Genomic DNA, 16321 nt, shown 5'->3' with positions numbered 1-16321 from the left:
CCCTGGGCGACACCAAAGGTGCAGCTTAGCGTTTATTGCAGGATATTGCACACTTGCCCTGCTACAAACGATAACCTGCCTTTGAAACTGCTTGCCTATACATCTCAGTTTTTGCCATCACATTCCAGTTCATTTTGAAGTGAGACAGAAAATCTAACAAGATAGGCAATGCCTCCCATGCCTGTCCATTCAAATATCTGAACAAAAAGTATCCCAGACCTCCATATGTCTTGCAGGTCAGTACAGGAGTTGAAAAAGCATTGCAGACCTCTTTCAAAGGGAACTGGCTGATCTGTTGTGAATCCTGCCTGAGGAGTTTCTAGTTGCTGGTTAAGGAGAATACGTCTGCCTTGCTCTTGTCCTGTGGCCTGTGGATTCAGATGGTTTTGATGAGCAGAGGGTTGTGGTTTGGAGGGTTGATGCACACATGAAATTCTCTGGAATGATTCCTGTGTGAGGTAAAACCATCCTGTCTGGGTCGTTTCCTGCTGAGCCCCCAGGACACTTGACTCAGTGCACTGGTTTGGTCCCTTGCACAGACTGGGGCCTACCTCAAAACAGAATTTTTGCTCCGTATTAGTGTTTTGATGATTTGATCATTGTAGCAATACATATTTATAAAGATCAAGTACAGTTTAGATCCTAGAAAATTAATGTTGCAAGATTTTCAGTGGTTGTGACTGATACAATTCATGTGTACTCAATCCCCTTGCCACTTCAAGCAGGTAGAAACAAGATTTTTGTTGTTTTCCATGGGAACTAGATTGCGGAAGAATTTGTGGAGCATTTCCTGGGATTTTTTTCACGGTTTGTATTTTGAACTGCAGTCCTTTAATCTTACAGGATGGCAGCATAAACGATAGGGTATGCGAGGGGTTTGCACAATAAGTCATTTACAACCAGTACAGTTTTTCCATGCTTCTTTTAAGGAGGACACTTCATGTGAAACCAAACGAGTGCTCTCCATAACACTGGCAGCACGTACCTTCTGTGTGGTCAGTGGCTCTGCTATGCCTGTACTTTGATGTAAAAGTTAGGATTGAATCGATGCCTTACAAGAACTCTCTGCTCTGGGTGTCCAGTGCTGAGCCCTGCTTTGTTCAATTGCTGGTGTTGCAACAGAGCTCCCATTCTGTAAGGAGCTAACGAGGAAGCTTTTGCAAAGACAGCTGAATATAAATAGATTGACACTGGGTTAATGCGAACCTCACTTCCAGTCTGCAGCCTGTGAAGGCTGAGTCCTGGATCTTCCCTGAATGGCTGAAGCCTTGCAAAAGAGAGAGAAAACATGCAGATATCCTTCCTCATTTACATCCTTCAGTCCTGTGGTTACTGCGTGACTCAGGAAGAAGGAGTTTTCTCCAGTGAACCAAAGCTTAGTCAGGATATCTTCAATCCTATTTCAGTGCTTTGCAGTCTGTGTCCTAACACAGTCAGAGGGGGTTTGTACAGAGAGGTTTCCTCCTGTTGGCTCTTCCATGCTTTCCCAAACTTCACTTCTTTAAAAGAGGGATTTTTTCCTTGTTACTTAACATTCATTTTAAGGAAGTATCTTTCCCCTAGTGAGGAAGTGCTGCATTTCATTTGTGTTTTAAGATTTTTCATTCAAAAACCTCATGCAGTATTTATACTGCTACAGTTAGAGTAAGCAAGAGAGCCCTCAGAGGAGGTGTCCCTTTCAGATGGGTCACCTGCAAACCAGAGGAAGGAGACAGAAGGCAGGAGGGCAGGGACCTCCTCACCACCATGTGATGCTGGCAGTGGCTTGGATTTGGGGTGGTGTGATCTGTGTCCCTGTCCATTTCAAGAATTTGTTTCGAGACAAATTGTTTAATGACTTCTGCTTTTTATGTTTTTTCTCCCCTTCCTATGAAATGGGGCTAACCCTTCCCTGCTGCACAGGACCTGTCATGGGAGGGAGTCGCAGTGTTTGCCATGGTGATAAGGCTGAGCTGGGACCTGTAGCAAAGGACAAACCAGGGATTTCCAAACCAAAAGATTTGGTGAGTCAGACAGCTCAAGGGGTAAAGGTGTGGAGGGAAGAGGCAAGAGTTCTGGCTGGAGTAAAAGACATTTAAGATCTTTACAGCATCTGGCCTGGGCAGTCATCGAGAACGTGGGTTTCAGAAGCAGCTGAGTCTGGTGAAAGTGTTGCTGAACTCGTTCCTGTAGTTTGCTGTACAGGAGGCAGCGGCATCGCCTTTGCTTTCCTCTTCATTCCTGTCGTGTTTGTTTCTTAACTTTAGTGTTTCTTTGAACCATGAGAGTTTTCTCCTGCTTTTTCCTCAATTTCTTTTTAAAAACATTCCCTCTTTTTACAACATTCCTACTCTGTGCCACCACCTCAGAGCTCTTTTTCCTTTAACGCTCAAGTGCGCCTCTTCCCAGTGGGGATGTAAGAGTTTGCAGAAGTCACCGCGAGTAACCATCCTCATCCTCATCCTCATCCTCATCCTCATCCTCATCCCCTCCCCATCCCGCCGGCTTCCAGCGGGGACCGCATTTCACAGAACGGGGCAGCTTGGAAGGGAGCACAGCGGCTCATCCGCTCCAACCTCCGAGCTCACGCAGGGTCGGCACCGGATCGCAGTCCGGGGAGAGAGCACGGGCAGGAGCACGGTGCTGAACAGGGGCTGAGCGGGCAAGTTAAAAACCCCTCATCGCTTTCGTGAGAGACCCGCGGGGCCGGCGCGGTGGCTCGGGGCAGTGCCGCGGACCAGGCTGTCCCACCGCCGGCTGCTCCCGCTGCCCGAGCGGGCGAAACCCGGGACCCCCAGCGAGGGCAGCGTGTTCCCAGCCCCGCTGACCGGGGCAGGAGGGTGCGGGGCTGTCGGTGTCGGTGTCGGTGTCGGTGTCGGTGCCGGTGCCGGTGCCGGCGGCGCTGCGGGGTCCCGGCGGGGCGCGGCCCCTTTAAGGCCGCGGGTTCCCCCCCCCGCTCCCGCTCGGGGAGCGCCGTCACGTGGGGCGCGGCGGCCTCGTGACCGGCCGCGAGCGCAGCACCGGGGCCGCCGCTCCGCGCGCGCCGCTCGGGGGGGGGCCGCTCCCCCGCCCCCTCCCCTCCCCCCGCCGCGGGCTCCTCGCGCCGCCGCCGCCCCCGAGCTCCGGCGCCCCCGGGCGGGGCGGGGCGGGGCGGGCGCCGCTTCCTGGTGGGCCCCGCGGGACGAGGCAGCGCCGGCGCAGCATGGACAGCAAACCGCTGCTGCAGGAGCGGCCCCCCGCCTACAGCCCCGCCGCGCCGGGCGCGCCGGGCTACGACTACGGGCACGGCAACTACGGCACCATCCCCGCCCCGCAGCCCGGCTTCCAGCCGCCCCCGCCGTACTCCTACCCGGGCGCCGCGGCCGCCCCAGGTGGGTCACGGGCGGCGCCGACTCGGGGGGGTGGGGGGGGGGGCTGCGGGTGCGGGGTCCCCGGTGTGCGGAGCGAGCGCCCCGGCGCCCCTTCGCTGGGGCGGGGGGCGGCTGTGGAGAGCCTCCCCTGCCCCCGGGACCGGGCGGGGGTGCCCCGGGGCCGCGGGCTCGGGAGCCGGGCCGGGGCCGCCCGGCGGGAGCGGGGAACTCCCGGGCCGCTCCTGCGTGCGGCTGCCCCGGCACACGGAGGTGCTGGCGGTGTCGCGGCTCCCCCGCTCCAAGGCAGCGCACGGGGGCGGGTGCGCCGGCATCCAGGTGTTCCGAAGCGCCATCTCCCTTTCCCCTCCTTCCCTCGGGGCCCCTGAGGCGTTTGCGTTGTGCTCTCCCCAGAATCCCGGCTGGGTTTGCGGGCATTCCTCACGCGCGCGGGTTTTCTGGCTCGGAACAATGGCAGAGCCACAGCTGTGCTTGGCACTAAAACAGACCCCAAACTTGTTCTTCGCTTGCACTTCGCTGTACTCTGGTTAATGTTTGTTTTTTTCTGATACACTTCAGTAGTCTGGGAGAGACTTAGGTGAGTAGATGCAGTACTTTCGTTAACTGAATTAATATTTGCCGAAGAAAGAAGTAATCTCTCAGGAGAGAGAAATGTTTCAAAAGTTACAAAAGTTACACAGCAGACACAGACCCCCGTCTTTGAGTTGAACCTTGAGGCTATGTATTGATTTTCCTGCTGATAACCTGTAGCTTGCTTTCCTGCAATACGGATATTAGTGGTTATTTTCGGTTTGAAAAGTGAGGTTGTCAGACTTGACGGATGCATAACTTGATTGAAGAAAATCTGAGAACTTGGGAAATAAGGTCAAAGTGGATTATACCTGGGCAAACTGTGCCTTGATTACACTGCATACATCCAACCATCCCTTTCAAAAGCTTTTAAAAATATAATTTAAAGTTTTTAATGTTAATAAAGCAGTTAAAGGCTTATGTCCTCTATCTACAGCTGTTAAAATTACTCACTGCTAACAACATAGACTTTCTGAAAGTTGGTGGTTTTTTCTGTGCTATGCTGTTTCTTTCTACTTGCATCCTATCGCTCCTACCTTGCTCTCCAGTTAGAAACTCAGTATATGGAATTTAAGGTTGAAACTAGAAGAAGATTTATTCTGTTTCAAGTCGTTTGTCTGCTAGAGTGGGATGTTCTTGATACATAACATCCGGAGATGAAAGCTGTGGTCATTGTTTAAACAGTTTTTCCCTGGTGCTCAATAGCATTGAAACAAAATCTCCAAGTTAATTATTAGCTCAGTGTCCTTTTGGGGTGGTTAAATTGATACTTGTGTTTATGAAGTGGCTTTGCTATTAGATGTGCCAGGTGTTCCAGCTCTGCTTTTGACAGATTTTAAAGTGCTTAATCAAGACTACATTCCTGTTTATTGTTTTCCATGTTTTGTTGTCATACTTGTAAATTACCATTGTTCTTTGTACCTTATGTGTGGTGATTGAAGTTTTTTTTCTTATTTTAGGGTATGCTGTTCCTCCACCGACTTCACAGCCAGGCTATTCGAGCACGTACACCATTATTCAGCAGCCTGCCACCACCACTTCTGTAGTAGTAGTTGGTGGCTGTCCTGCCTGCAGGTAAAATGGCTCTCAAGGAATTTAACTCAGTCTTGGGTTTTGTTTTTTGAGATAGAGGTGTCCATATGGTTCCTTGGTTTTCTATAGTTTCTCCTTGTGTGTGTATTACAATTAACTGAAAAGGCACTGAGATCTAGGAGTGGAATGCTTTGGTTTGTGTAGTGTGAGCTTGTCCTGATGGGTTTGTGACACCTGCTATAAATAATACAAGACACTTCAAAGATGAATCTGTTCTTTAAGATGGAGGCAGATCTGTAAGTAATACTTTTAATGAAAAGGCACTTCAGTAACAGATGTAACGGGGCAGTTCTTGGGGGAGAGCATGACAGGAAGTCCTTTCTGATGTGTTTATGCCTGGTGATGGTGAGTAGCATGATTTTGTTGGGAAACTCTGTAATTTTTGACCACAGTCACTTCTGGTTTTCTGGCAGCTATGTGGAAGAACTTCTGCTGTTGTGGTGTGTGTTCCCATTCCCAATCCAAACCGTGCAAAACCAGGCAGGGTGATTGTCAGTATCAGCTGAAAACACCAGTGGCTTAAGGCTATAAAAAAATCTCTAAAAGTCCTTTAGCTGCAGAAGAACAGAGAGATTGATAGACCAGACTAAGCATGTCAGTCTGCTGCAGAAAAAGTGGTCAGCTGTTACTTGGAGTTGCAGCAAGAGAAGAACTTCCCCCTTGGAGATCACAGCCATAAAAAAGGAAGAAGGCACTCGGTTTCCTCACTGGTGCTCTAAGTCAGCTGTTGTCCCTTTCGCTTCTCAGTTCTTCTCTTCCCAGGATATGGGGCGTGGCTGAGGGCAGAGGGATTGCTGCTGGTGCAGTTCAGGCACCGCTGTGCCTGGCCAGCCCTGACTCAAATGCAGGCTCATTCCCCTCTGTTAAAGTGTACAGGAGTTACCCTTGGGGTACCTTGCAAGGAGGCACTTGATACTCTGCAGGTCTGAGCCCTTGCTTCCCTTTCAGAACGTGTAGGAAGCAGACTTGCCTGAGCAGCTGAAGCAATGCAGTTTGCAGTGTGATGAATGGGACAGAGGGTGTCATACAGCAGAGGCTGCACCCCAGGTGTCTTTTGGTTTTCTTAGAGTTGGTGTTTGAGAGTCAGTACCTGCCTTCAAAGGTGGATTCAAATAAGAAGCATCCTCTGGTGTTATGTAACATCAGGTGCCTGTTGAAATGCCACTAGTTAAGGCTGAAAAACCTGTACCAGCTAGAGCTATTGATCCAAAAATGTGTGTTTTTAAACTGTGGGGGAAAGCAAGTGCTGAGCTGTTCAGAGGATGTGTTAGATCCTGCCACCTGCGTGATTACATCAAGATGCTGATGCTGTAGCTCAGCCAGAAGACAGGGCAGATGTTGTGCATGGCTTGGAGAGAGGCAGGCAGTGTGCTTATACAGACAGGCCTTCTGGCCCTGACCCCAGTACAGCTCAAAGCATTTCACTGGGGAAGTGCTCTTGGCAATAGCTTAAAATTGGTAGGCTCTTGTTGCTGTTATTTTTTCTTTTTCTGGAAGTTCATAGAATATGCTGAGTTAGAAGGGACCCATCAGGATCATCTAGTCCAACTCCTGGCCCTGTACAGGGCACTCCAAGAATCCCACCATGTGCCTGAGAGCATTGTCCAGAACTTCTTGAACTCAGACAGGCTTGAGGCTTCTGGGATGGTCTAGGAAAGACTTTTGAAACAATCATTTGCACATATAATATTTAACTTTAGCCAAATTTTTGAAAATGGGCAGTCTGTTGTTAGTTGTTTTTAAGTGACCTCACTTGAATTGTTTTCTTAAGTCATCAGCTGGAAGCACCCGTTGTGGACTCTTTCCTAAAGCAAAGTACTCTCCACAAAATCCTAGTTTACTCTTGGATCCTCAGTTTCTGTTTTAGGCTTTGAAAAATAAAAACTGTGAGGAGAACTGTGACATCTTGATTATTGCACTGCTTGAAGTGTAGGACTCTTCTCAGCACCTGTGAAATGTTCTGGATCAGGGGATCCCAAGGCTGAGTAACTGTATCTGGTAATGGTGTGTCAGTCTCATTTGCCCTATCACTGTTTGATTGTAATTGTCTTTAGAACAGGAGTCAAGTGTCAAGGTAGGAGGGAAAAATTTCAGATTGTTGCTTTTTGAGTAGTCATGGAATTGATAGTCTGTTATTTCAGGAGAAAGGACAGGGAGGCTGGGTGAAAAACATAATATTGGAAATATTCTTGGGAGCCTGAAAGATCAGGCTTCATATTCTGGAAGGTTACACTGGCTGCTTCTGTTAGAGGAAGAACTCAATCATCTTTGACTTCTCAAGACCTTAAACACAGTTCTAGTTTATTTCCATGTCCTGGAAACATTTTATGAGGAATGCAATGTACAGCTACACTCTGAACAGAAAAGTTATTGAAGGGGCATTGAAAAATATTAAAAGCTATTAATGGTACATAAAAAGACTTTGTTTTTAAACTGCCAGGTCAGTTGTCCTGTAGCTGTCCTGATTTGATGGTGTGCATGATTGTTAGAGAAGTCCATCTGCTTTGGATCACCAGGAAAAGCCTTTTGTGTGGCTGTGGAATGATGTAACTGATGGAGTAACCTAAAGGTCATCAAGAGGATTTCTGCCATCAGAAATACAAAGTGGTCTTTTGCACTATGGCATGTATTCATGTTGCTGATTTAAATCAAAACCATTTCCAACTTAAAATACATGGTGTTAAGGAGAAGTACACAGTATTGGTCTGTTATTTGGTGTCTGTTTTATTGCAGTCATGCGTGATCTTGGGGTTAATAAGCTGGCTCGAGTACAGTTGATCTTTAGGCTTTTTTAATGGTATTTAGTTATAAAAAGTACAAAGTATCTCCAGAAGTAGCCTCTCTGAAGTTGGTAGTATGCCCCTGGTGACTGGTAATTGCATTCCTGTCCTTCTCCCTCTGAAGCCCTGCTGCCCTCTGAGGGATGACTCTCCTGTCTCTCAAGCTGTGCTTCTTGCTTAGAGCTGTTCCTTACATCGTGCTCATTCATCACTGCTCAGTGGTGCTTTCTAGTTACAGACTTCAGTTTTAATGTGTGTTCCATCCTTCCCTGCACTCTGAGAACGTCCTGGGTGGTTGTAGTCCTGTTGTCTTGGTGTCTGTTCTTCTCCCAGCCCTGATGTACAGAGAATTAAACTGAGTTGCACAATCTCGTCAGCTTTATGGCTTCCAGTTGACATTTAAGGTTTGGCCAAGTCCTGCTTTTAAACTATTTTATGTTCCCAAGTACACATTGAGTCATTACAGGCACTGACTTCAGATATCCTGCTGTGGAATTATCTTTTTAGCTTGGAGAATGCATCCTGGCTGCTTTACTTGTGGTCACTTTCATTTTCTTTTTCTCTGTCTTTTGCTGTTGGGGATAACTAACCGCTCAGGAATGTTTGCTTTCCTGTTATTTAAAAGAAGAAAGTTTCTTTTAAAGACTGTAAAAACATTCTCTTGATCTGATGATTGTAAAAGCCAGTTCCTTCAAAATCTGAGAGAGAGCCTGTGATGGGCCCTGTTGGGTTTTTATTTCCCTATTCAACAGTATTCAGTTGGGAGAAAGAGTGAGGGAAAGGACCTCACACTGCTGCAGCTTTCACTTCTGGTAACTACAGCACAACTGCTGGATAGGCATTGTAGGTCTCAAATTATGCCAACACTGAAGCTTCTTCCAGAACTGGAAGATGAGACAAGTTTGATTAAAGCTGTATTTATTCTGAGATCTCTCACAGCATTCTTCCTGCCAAAGGTGTGGTTTTGGTTTGTTGTTACGATGGGGTTGTTTATTGGGGGTGTTTTTGACTTTAGTTGTAAGTTCTCAGGTTTTGGTTAAAATTTTGTTTTCTTCAATTATGTGCATGTCTACTGAGGAAATAGACTCTAGAAAAATTGCACTTAGGTGATCAGGTCCTTCCAAATTTCAGTCTTCTGCTCTTAATTCCATTCTTTCAGTCACAAATGCTGTGTGGGCTTTGATAAAAGGCTGCTCAGGATACAGGTTTTCTGTAGTTATTCACAGCTACATTTAAACTTCATGTAAATATTCTTAATATAATTTAATTACATTCAGTGATTAAATATACAAGGAATTACATAAAAGGCACCAGGAAAACACCTGTTTAGAGAGCATGTCTGATAGTGTGAGCAAACCTGAGCATTTTTGGCTTCCAGCAGCAGGCTGGAGAGCCTTTTGAACCTTGTGAGTGAAGCAAACTTTGCAATACCTTTTTGGGAGTGCTGTGAGGAGGACAGGGAAGAAGAAAGCCTTGATCCAGCAGACTGGGGCAGATGCCATGAGTGCCGTTTGGAATTCCTGACTGGGAGAGCTGGGACTTTTCCCAGCCTAACAGCAGCTGCTGAGCAGGAAGTTGCTTGCTGAGCCCCACAGAGAGGAGGGATAAGCCTTTATGAGGGTCCCAAATGAGAACAGCACAGCTCTGGCTGCTTCTGAGGAGTTTTGTTCCACTGGTCTGACCTGATTTGTGGTCAATAATCATTGACTTCATCTCATAAAGTCTCATTTCTTAGAAAAATAAGGCACAGCAGGAATGAATTCCCTAATGAGACTGTATAAAAATGATGATCTGGTCTCTAATGCCTTGTCTGTCACTGGCCCTGAATTACGGCAATTTTTTTTATTAGAGCCACCATTTGTCTTGAAGAATACTTGTCTGTATTGTGATAATTAGGATTTCATTGTAGCAATGGGTTGTTCTGGGAGAGAAGTGGGAAGTGCCCTTGTTTGTTGGTCACCACAGCAGTGCTGATTTGTCTGTGTGTGCAGACAAGGGAGGGAAAACCCCAGCAGGGCTCAGTCTGGTTCACCCTGCTGGATGTCCACCCCACAGAGAGCTTGAACTGGTGTGCTTAGCCTCGTTTGCCAGGCTGGGCTGTTGGTGTGAAGCCTTGAGGCTCATCTCCTAATTAGAACTGGAATTAAAGCAGTAGTGCTCCTGCAGCAGGGAAGGCTGGTGGTTTGGAGGCATTTCAAGAAAGACAACAGCTAGATACAGGCTGCTCCCATTGCCAGAATTCCTCTGCTTCTACAGCCAGCCCTCTGTTTAGGAAATGAGGCCTAAAGCATAAGGAAACCCAGATAAATCTGTAAATACTGTCATGCCTCTTAGTTGAAAGTGACTTTTAAGGATAATTGCATTTACATATATGTACATCTTATGCTGAGGAAGGCAAGCCAGTGGCTACATAGAGATTTGGGCTTCTTCTTGTGAATATGGATCAACAACTATTCAAAATGCCATCAGGCTGAGGCTGGAGGAGCTGATCCCCGTCTTCATAGAAATTAAAACTGTAAACATTCAGTGCTTACTCAGTAGTTCCATATATAATTCTCAATCCTTTTTCTTCTGCAGCTTGCAGGTGAGGTTTAAACATTCTTAACACAGCTGCTGCTGTTGCATTAGCCAGGAGATTATAAAGAATCTCTGGCTGGTTTTGTTTGTATGTTCAAAATTAAAGATTTAGGGCATAGCTGCCAAAGTCCATGTTTGTCCCTGGTCTGATGTTTCCATTCAAATCTGAACTTTGAAACTCAACCGACCTCCGTGGCAGAAGGTGGGATATGATATGAAAATTCCATGTGGTTGGTCAGTGATCTGTGTACTGGACAGCAATTTTCTCAAGTGCAGTTTCTTTTCGTGTCTTGAAGAGCTTATGGTACAACCAGCCTATCTCTGATTACCTGGGGTGACCCTTTGAGTGTATTTATAAGGTCTAAAAAATGCTGATAAGGCCACATTTAAACAGTGTGATGTAGTGTAAGTCTAAAAATGCATGTGTTAAATTGTACCAATGCTGTGTTCACCAATCTCATTATTGGCCCTCTGATCGTGGGCATTTGACTTAAGATCTTAATGTTTTAAGAGTTACTTTGAAAAAGGGGGTTGTCTGAAAAATAATTTGGTTTTAAATACTTGTCAGTGGGAATAATTGACCTTACTATATGGAGTTGGCAGCTGCAGTTATAGCTTAAATGCAAGATGCTGCTTGCAGTATAAATAAACCTTTCCACTTTATTTTTAGAGTGGGAGTGGTGCAGTTATAATCAGCTTTTATGTGGTTTATGCTGTAGAAGAAAATTTATGTTTGGTTACATTAGTGAAGCTACAGTTTGAATATGGAGTCTCTCATTACTCCACAGCTCAGGTAAGATATACAAGCAAAAAATATTCATAGTCTCCCTTATGAAAAGTATTTTTTTTTCTCTTTTTAAATTTAGTAACTGGCTAAGCAGTGGTTGGGTAAGTGTTCATCTAAAATTAGGTGGTGACATAAATCAACAGAAGCCAAGAAGTGTTTGTGTGGCTAATGCTGTAATCACACTTAGACACCATAGGAGCTCTGAAACAACAGGTAAAGTGTGGAGGTCATGCAGGCACAGCTCTGGTGAGTGGCCCTTGGAGCTGCCTTGCTCTGCTGCTGGCTTGGGCTGTCCCTGTTCTTCTCCAGTGCTGACCCAGCAGTGCTCCCTGGGCCTTTTCCCTGGATCTGGAGTTGAATATGGATGGCAATTTTTTAATTTTTATTTTTAGTTTAACTTGGCATTTTGCACTACCACAAAACACTTCTGAATAACTCTGTTTAGGGGGAAGGGCGTTGAAAAGAAATTCTATTTAGAGTGTCAAGGACACGTGCTGACCAAGAGACTTGGGCCCTGCAAGTTGCTTAAGAGGGTTGATTGGAATGGGTTGGGCTGTTGGGTCTGCAGCTCCTCGGGGCTGACCAGAAGTACCCCAATTGATCCCTTTAATGTTTGATCAGTGTGTTTGTTCTTTAAGGTCACATCAATAGTGCTTGTACTCTTAACTAGGCACACTGGCTTACTCGTCACAAATGTAGGTTTCAGGGCAGGAAGGGAATGTGGAATTATTAAGAGAGCAGGAGAAGATTTCAGAACAGTAACGAAGCAGGAGTTGGATGCCTGCAGGAGGCTCAGTGTGTGTGAAAGGAAAAGAAGGCATTTGTGTAACAGCAGAGCAGAACAGGAAATACAGCAGCTGTTATGTGCTGGGTACTGTACTTGGTGTGCATTTTCCAAACTAGTGTTATTTGTGATGTCATGGAATGCCTGGGAAAGGGGCTTTGCCTGTTTTGGGTGGATCTGTAGTGTGAAAACTAAATCTTGAATTACTGAGAAACTGCTAGACTGTGTCTGAGCCTCTCTGTACATACACTGTATTACTGGGGAAAAGGAGAGGCCTCATGACTGAGCTTGTGCTGCTGCTTTCTGTTTGGTCTGAGGCTGCTCAGCATTTCATGCATTTCCCAAGTGCAAATTGCCAAATTCAGCTGCTTCATCCCCACCTGACAGTTCTGGCTGACACACTGCATTGTCCTTTTTGCCCTGGTATCTGTTACTGGTCTGGTCCCAATGGTCCTGAATTTCTCTGCATTCCAGCCCTAGTAGCAGAGTGTTCCCAGGAGATGGCACTTCCAGTAGCACATCTTCTCCCTGGCAAATGAGAGCCTTGTCTGCTGACTTCATTCTTTAATTGGAGTCTAATTTTGAGGGTCACTTGCAATGTAATTTTAGTTTTACTGTTCAGATAGGCCCTTTTAAGAGAGGTTGCACAGCAAAGGAATTCTGGTGAAGCTTTCCTGTGAGCCTTAAGCCATGCTCCATAACCCCCCATCCTACACAGTGATGTGCTCAGGCATGGCAGCCAGTGGGAAGTCTCAGGAAGGGTTAATGTGAGGCTCTTCAGCTCTGCTTTATGGGTCAGCCTAATGAAGGCATCTCTGCTTGGGTTAGTGTGCTCTGAGCTTGACCTAGCAAGCAGATCTTGATGTTCCTGACACAAGCTAATTGTGTAACAACTGCTTTGGGATTAGGAGTTGAGAGTTGGGTAGCAAGGGTAAGTTGATGGGAACGATATTTTTTTCATAGTTTTCTTTCCTTCTGACTCTTAGTAATCCATACTTTTTTCTTTTTTCTTTTTTTTTTTTTTTTAATGAGGACCAGAGCTGCATACAGTGGTTTGGATGAAGCCATTAATCATCCATATTATGTGGGAAAAGTTTGTTCGTGACATGCCTCTATGATGTTTGCCTTTTTCTTGTAGTGGTGGTGACTGCTGTTCTGTTAGTGATTTTTTCAGTAACTCCTTCATATTTCTTTCCTCAGCAGTCCTGTCCCCTCTGACTGGTTTAACCATTGGTATTTCACTTTGGGGAATGCTCTGTGGTGAGAGGGGCAGGGAAGCAGGGGAATCCTGGGTTAAAGTTCTTTGTAGCAGCACACCAGGCACAGCCTAAGAAAGAAGAAATATTAACCAAGCTGTGCAAAAGCAGTGCCTGTGTTTTCAGAGTGACTCACACACCCCCTGAGCCAAGGGTGAGCGGCCTGGGCTCCTCTGTGGCTGCTGGGGACACTGCTCCAGAGGTAGAGACATGGTGTGTGCCACGCAGGGACTACAGGACACCTTTTTCTCCTTATGAGCCCACTGCTCATCAGGCCAGCAGAGGAGCAAAGGCTGGTTGGTGACACAGAATTCTGTTCATCATCGTTGTCACAAGAAATGCTTGCAGTGTCAGCCAGACAGATATATTGTCAAACCAGACATACAGAAGAGAGCTCTGGTAACCTGAGTTTTATTTTAGGTCAGTGCTGATGCCTGGATTTGTGATTTGGTGATAGGGGTGTGGGAATAGGAGTTGGAAGGTTCTGAAGAGATAGGTGAAACACTTTCCACAGTTGAGGAGGCTCTCCTGAACTGCTTTGGAGCCATGGAGCGAGGACAGTAGTACCTACACTACTGAAACTCACTCTACCAAATGCGGTCCAGCTCTGGGTAAAAGGGTCAGATCTGAAGTCCTGAGGAGTGTGTCTTGAAGCAGAACACTTCTGCAGAGCTCATCTCTCACTTGCTCAAGAGTAATCTTGCATTGTTGTGGCCAAAGTGTCTGCCCCGAGAGCTGGAGCTCAGGGACTGCCTGACTCGCAGGGAACAGGGTAATCTTATGCTGACTTTGTGGGGCAGCCACAGTGTCCAGCACAGGCTGCACAAGTCTGAGCTGTGGGACACTTGTGTGCTGAGACTCGAATCTGTGTAGTGATACAGGCTTTGTCTACATTTTTTAGTTGCCTTTTTTGAGTGAGGACGTGAAATGATAAAGCTACTGCTGGGATCAGTGGTAACCTGACAGTTCCTTTATTTTATACCAGATACAGAGTTACCTTCTATCTCTGCAAACAGAAATAAAGTGCATTAAAATGAGGGAATGCTTAAGGGGAACATGAACTTCCATAAGCAGCAGAATATCAAGAACACTTTGAAAAGCCTTTGGCTTGTGATGGTGGTTGAGGGGAAGGGGAACGGTTCCCAAGTTTAATCAAGTTCCAGTGTTTCGGGCAGTTGCTGTAAGGAAATGGTCTCTTGAGCCTGTGCCTTCCTTCCTTGGCTCCACTTACATGTCCAGGAGCTTGTCCCTGCCTGCCTGCAGGCTGTGAGCAGCTTGTTGGCCTTGGCACCCTGCTCACAGCCTGCACTTCAGGGTTGCTCAGCTCTGTTTGCATTGACTTTCACTGTACCAGGAGGATACATCTTGTCCGAGTGTTTTGCTAAACTCCAAATCTTGACTATTTAATGTAACTGCACAGATTTCTGAAGTATGAATTCTCTGGTTGACTGTCTGCCTTCATTTTGGGGGATGCTCAGATACAGCACTTCAGAAAGGAGTCAGGGACTGAAATGGAGGTAAATTTCTGCTGTCATAGGACTGTGCTGAAACAAAACTTCTGGGTGGTCGTGGAGTTGGGAGTCAGCTGGAGCCAGGTGACATCAATCATTAGTTCTTCTACAGTGGTAAAGGGACATCAGTTTTGAGAAGTACAAACCAGGAACAAACCCCAAACCTTGTACTTTATCTTGCTCTGTAAAATGGTGTGGTTTCTCGTGACTGCCAAAGCACTGAGAGGTGACTTGAGGGCAAACTTGCTGAGTGTCCTTGACTGTTGCTGTTTTCCCTTTTTTTGCAGGGTTGGCGTGTTGGAGGACACCTTCACCTGTCTTGGTGTTTTGTGTGCCATTGTATTCTTTCCAATTGGGATTCTGTTCTGCCTTGCACTGAGGCAGAGAAGATGCCCTAACTGTGGGGCAGCTTTTGGCTGAGGGCTGAACGTGGCCGTGCTTACAGAAGCTACAACTGTTAGCGTACTCTTTCTAATGTAAATGTCATGTACAATCATTTTATTTGCTTCAGACCTGTTTTGTAAAGTGTGAAGGATTTTAGTCTCTTGCATGTAATTTAAACTTAATCTTTTATGAGCATGTGCATTGCAAAACATGAAAACCTGACTTGTTTTCCATGTTTAGTGGCACCTGTTGAAAACTAAATAAAACTGCTTTTCCTTTTGCAATCCTCAACTTATGGCTGGATTATTAAGTATGTTACTGACATGTCTGATCCCATATAGTCTGGAAACAGAGTAGTATTCCTAGCTACAACGAAGGGTAAGTATTTGCTAGAATCCTTATGATGATGATAAAGCATGCTTTAAGGCTGTACATGTTCAGGGCATCAGGTATTTGGGGGAAGTGGTGCAAGCGCTGTGTGTGCTGCCACTAATCTGGCAGCTCCTCTCCCCCACTGAAGGCACAAGTAATAACACACAATCAGAGCCCTGCTTTAATTAGTGAAGGTTTTGCTTCATGCAGGGGCTGGTGCTGGTTCACAGAACCCTCTGCCTACAGCAGGAAGAGGTTGGGGCACTGAGTAAAGGCTTTTGCATCTTAGATTGTTTAATTCTGACACTAAATTACTGAAAGCTCAGACAGGCTAGGCTGACTTGCCCCTACTGTGCTTAGAAGATGGGCTCAGGTGTAAGGGTGTAAGTTACCCCTCTGAAAAGCTGGTGTTTCAGGTGGGGATGGTGGATGTTTATGCAGGGCTGTGGCAAACTGTCCTCAGCCTTGAACTTGAAAGGGCAGGGTGAGAGGAGCCAGCACATGCTCATATACTATTTTTTGACATTAAGTAACTGAAAGGCATTTCACATGACTCCAATTCACTGTTTAGAGTAGGAGAAGTAGGCACCACTAAGTGAACGAGCCAGGGGATGCTGCAGGAAACATGTGTCAAACAGAATGATTTATTAGAGCAAGGATTTATCACGGGCAGCAGTCACAACACAGACCTTGCAGCAGGTGGGAAATGCCCCCTGAGCTGGGCAGTGATGAAGCACCCACTACTGATTCAGAGTCAGGTCCTAGCGTCCTGGGCTCATTTCTGAGGTCATTATTACTGTAGGAAAAGGCTTTGGACAAGCTGGCTCCACTGGAATTGCCACATCGGAGCCTGAGGTAACA

General features: G+C 46.4%; 1 protein-coding gene across 1 annotated transcript; it reads left to right on the top strand.

Annotated features, from left to right (window-relative positions):
- Positions 1-3066: 3066 nt before the first annotated feature.
- Positions 3067-15379, top strand: BRI3 (brain protein I3). The gene is made up of 3 exons (XM_069030223.1): positions 3067-3350; positions 4877-4991; positions 14992-15379. Exons 1-3 carry the CDS (start codon positions 3182-3184, stop codon positions 15122-15124), a joined length of 417 nt encoding a protein of 138 aa, XP_068886324.1. The 5' UTR covers positions 3067-3181; the 3' UTR covers positions 15125-15379.
- The last annotated feature ends 942 nt before the right edge of the window (positions 15380-16321 follow it).

The sequence above is a fragment of the Aphelocoma coerulescens genome, chromosome 14 (assembly GCF_041296385.1).
Source record: "Aphelocoma coerulescens isolate FSJ_1873_10779 chromosome 14, UR_Acoe_1.0, whole genome shotgun sequence".
In the NCBI taxonomy this organism is placed as follows: Eukaryota; Metazoa; Chordata; class Aves; order Passeriformes; family Corvidae; genus Aphelocoma; species Aphelocoma coerulescens.
The sequence above is the reverse complement of the archived record's forward strand: the minus strand, read 5'-3'. Positions and strand labels throughout refer to the sequence as shown.

Coding starts and splice junctions, on each gene's coding strand:
- BRI3 (XM_069030223.1), top strand. CDS start 3,182: ATGGACAGCAAACCGCTGCTGCAGGAGCGGCCCCCCGCCTACAGCCCC. Junction 3,351..4,876: donor GGGCGCCGCGGCCGCCCCAG/GTGGGTCACGGG, acceptor TTCTTATTTTAG/GGTATGCTGTTCCTCCACCG. Junction 4,992..14,991: donor GGTGGCTGTCCTGCCTGCAG/GTAAAATGGCTC, acceptor CTTTTTTTGCAG/GGTTGGCGTGTTGGAGGACA.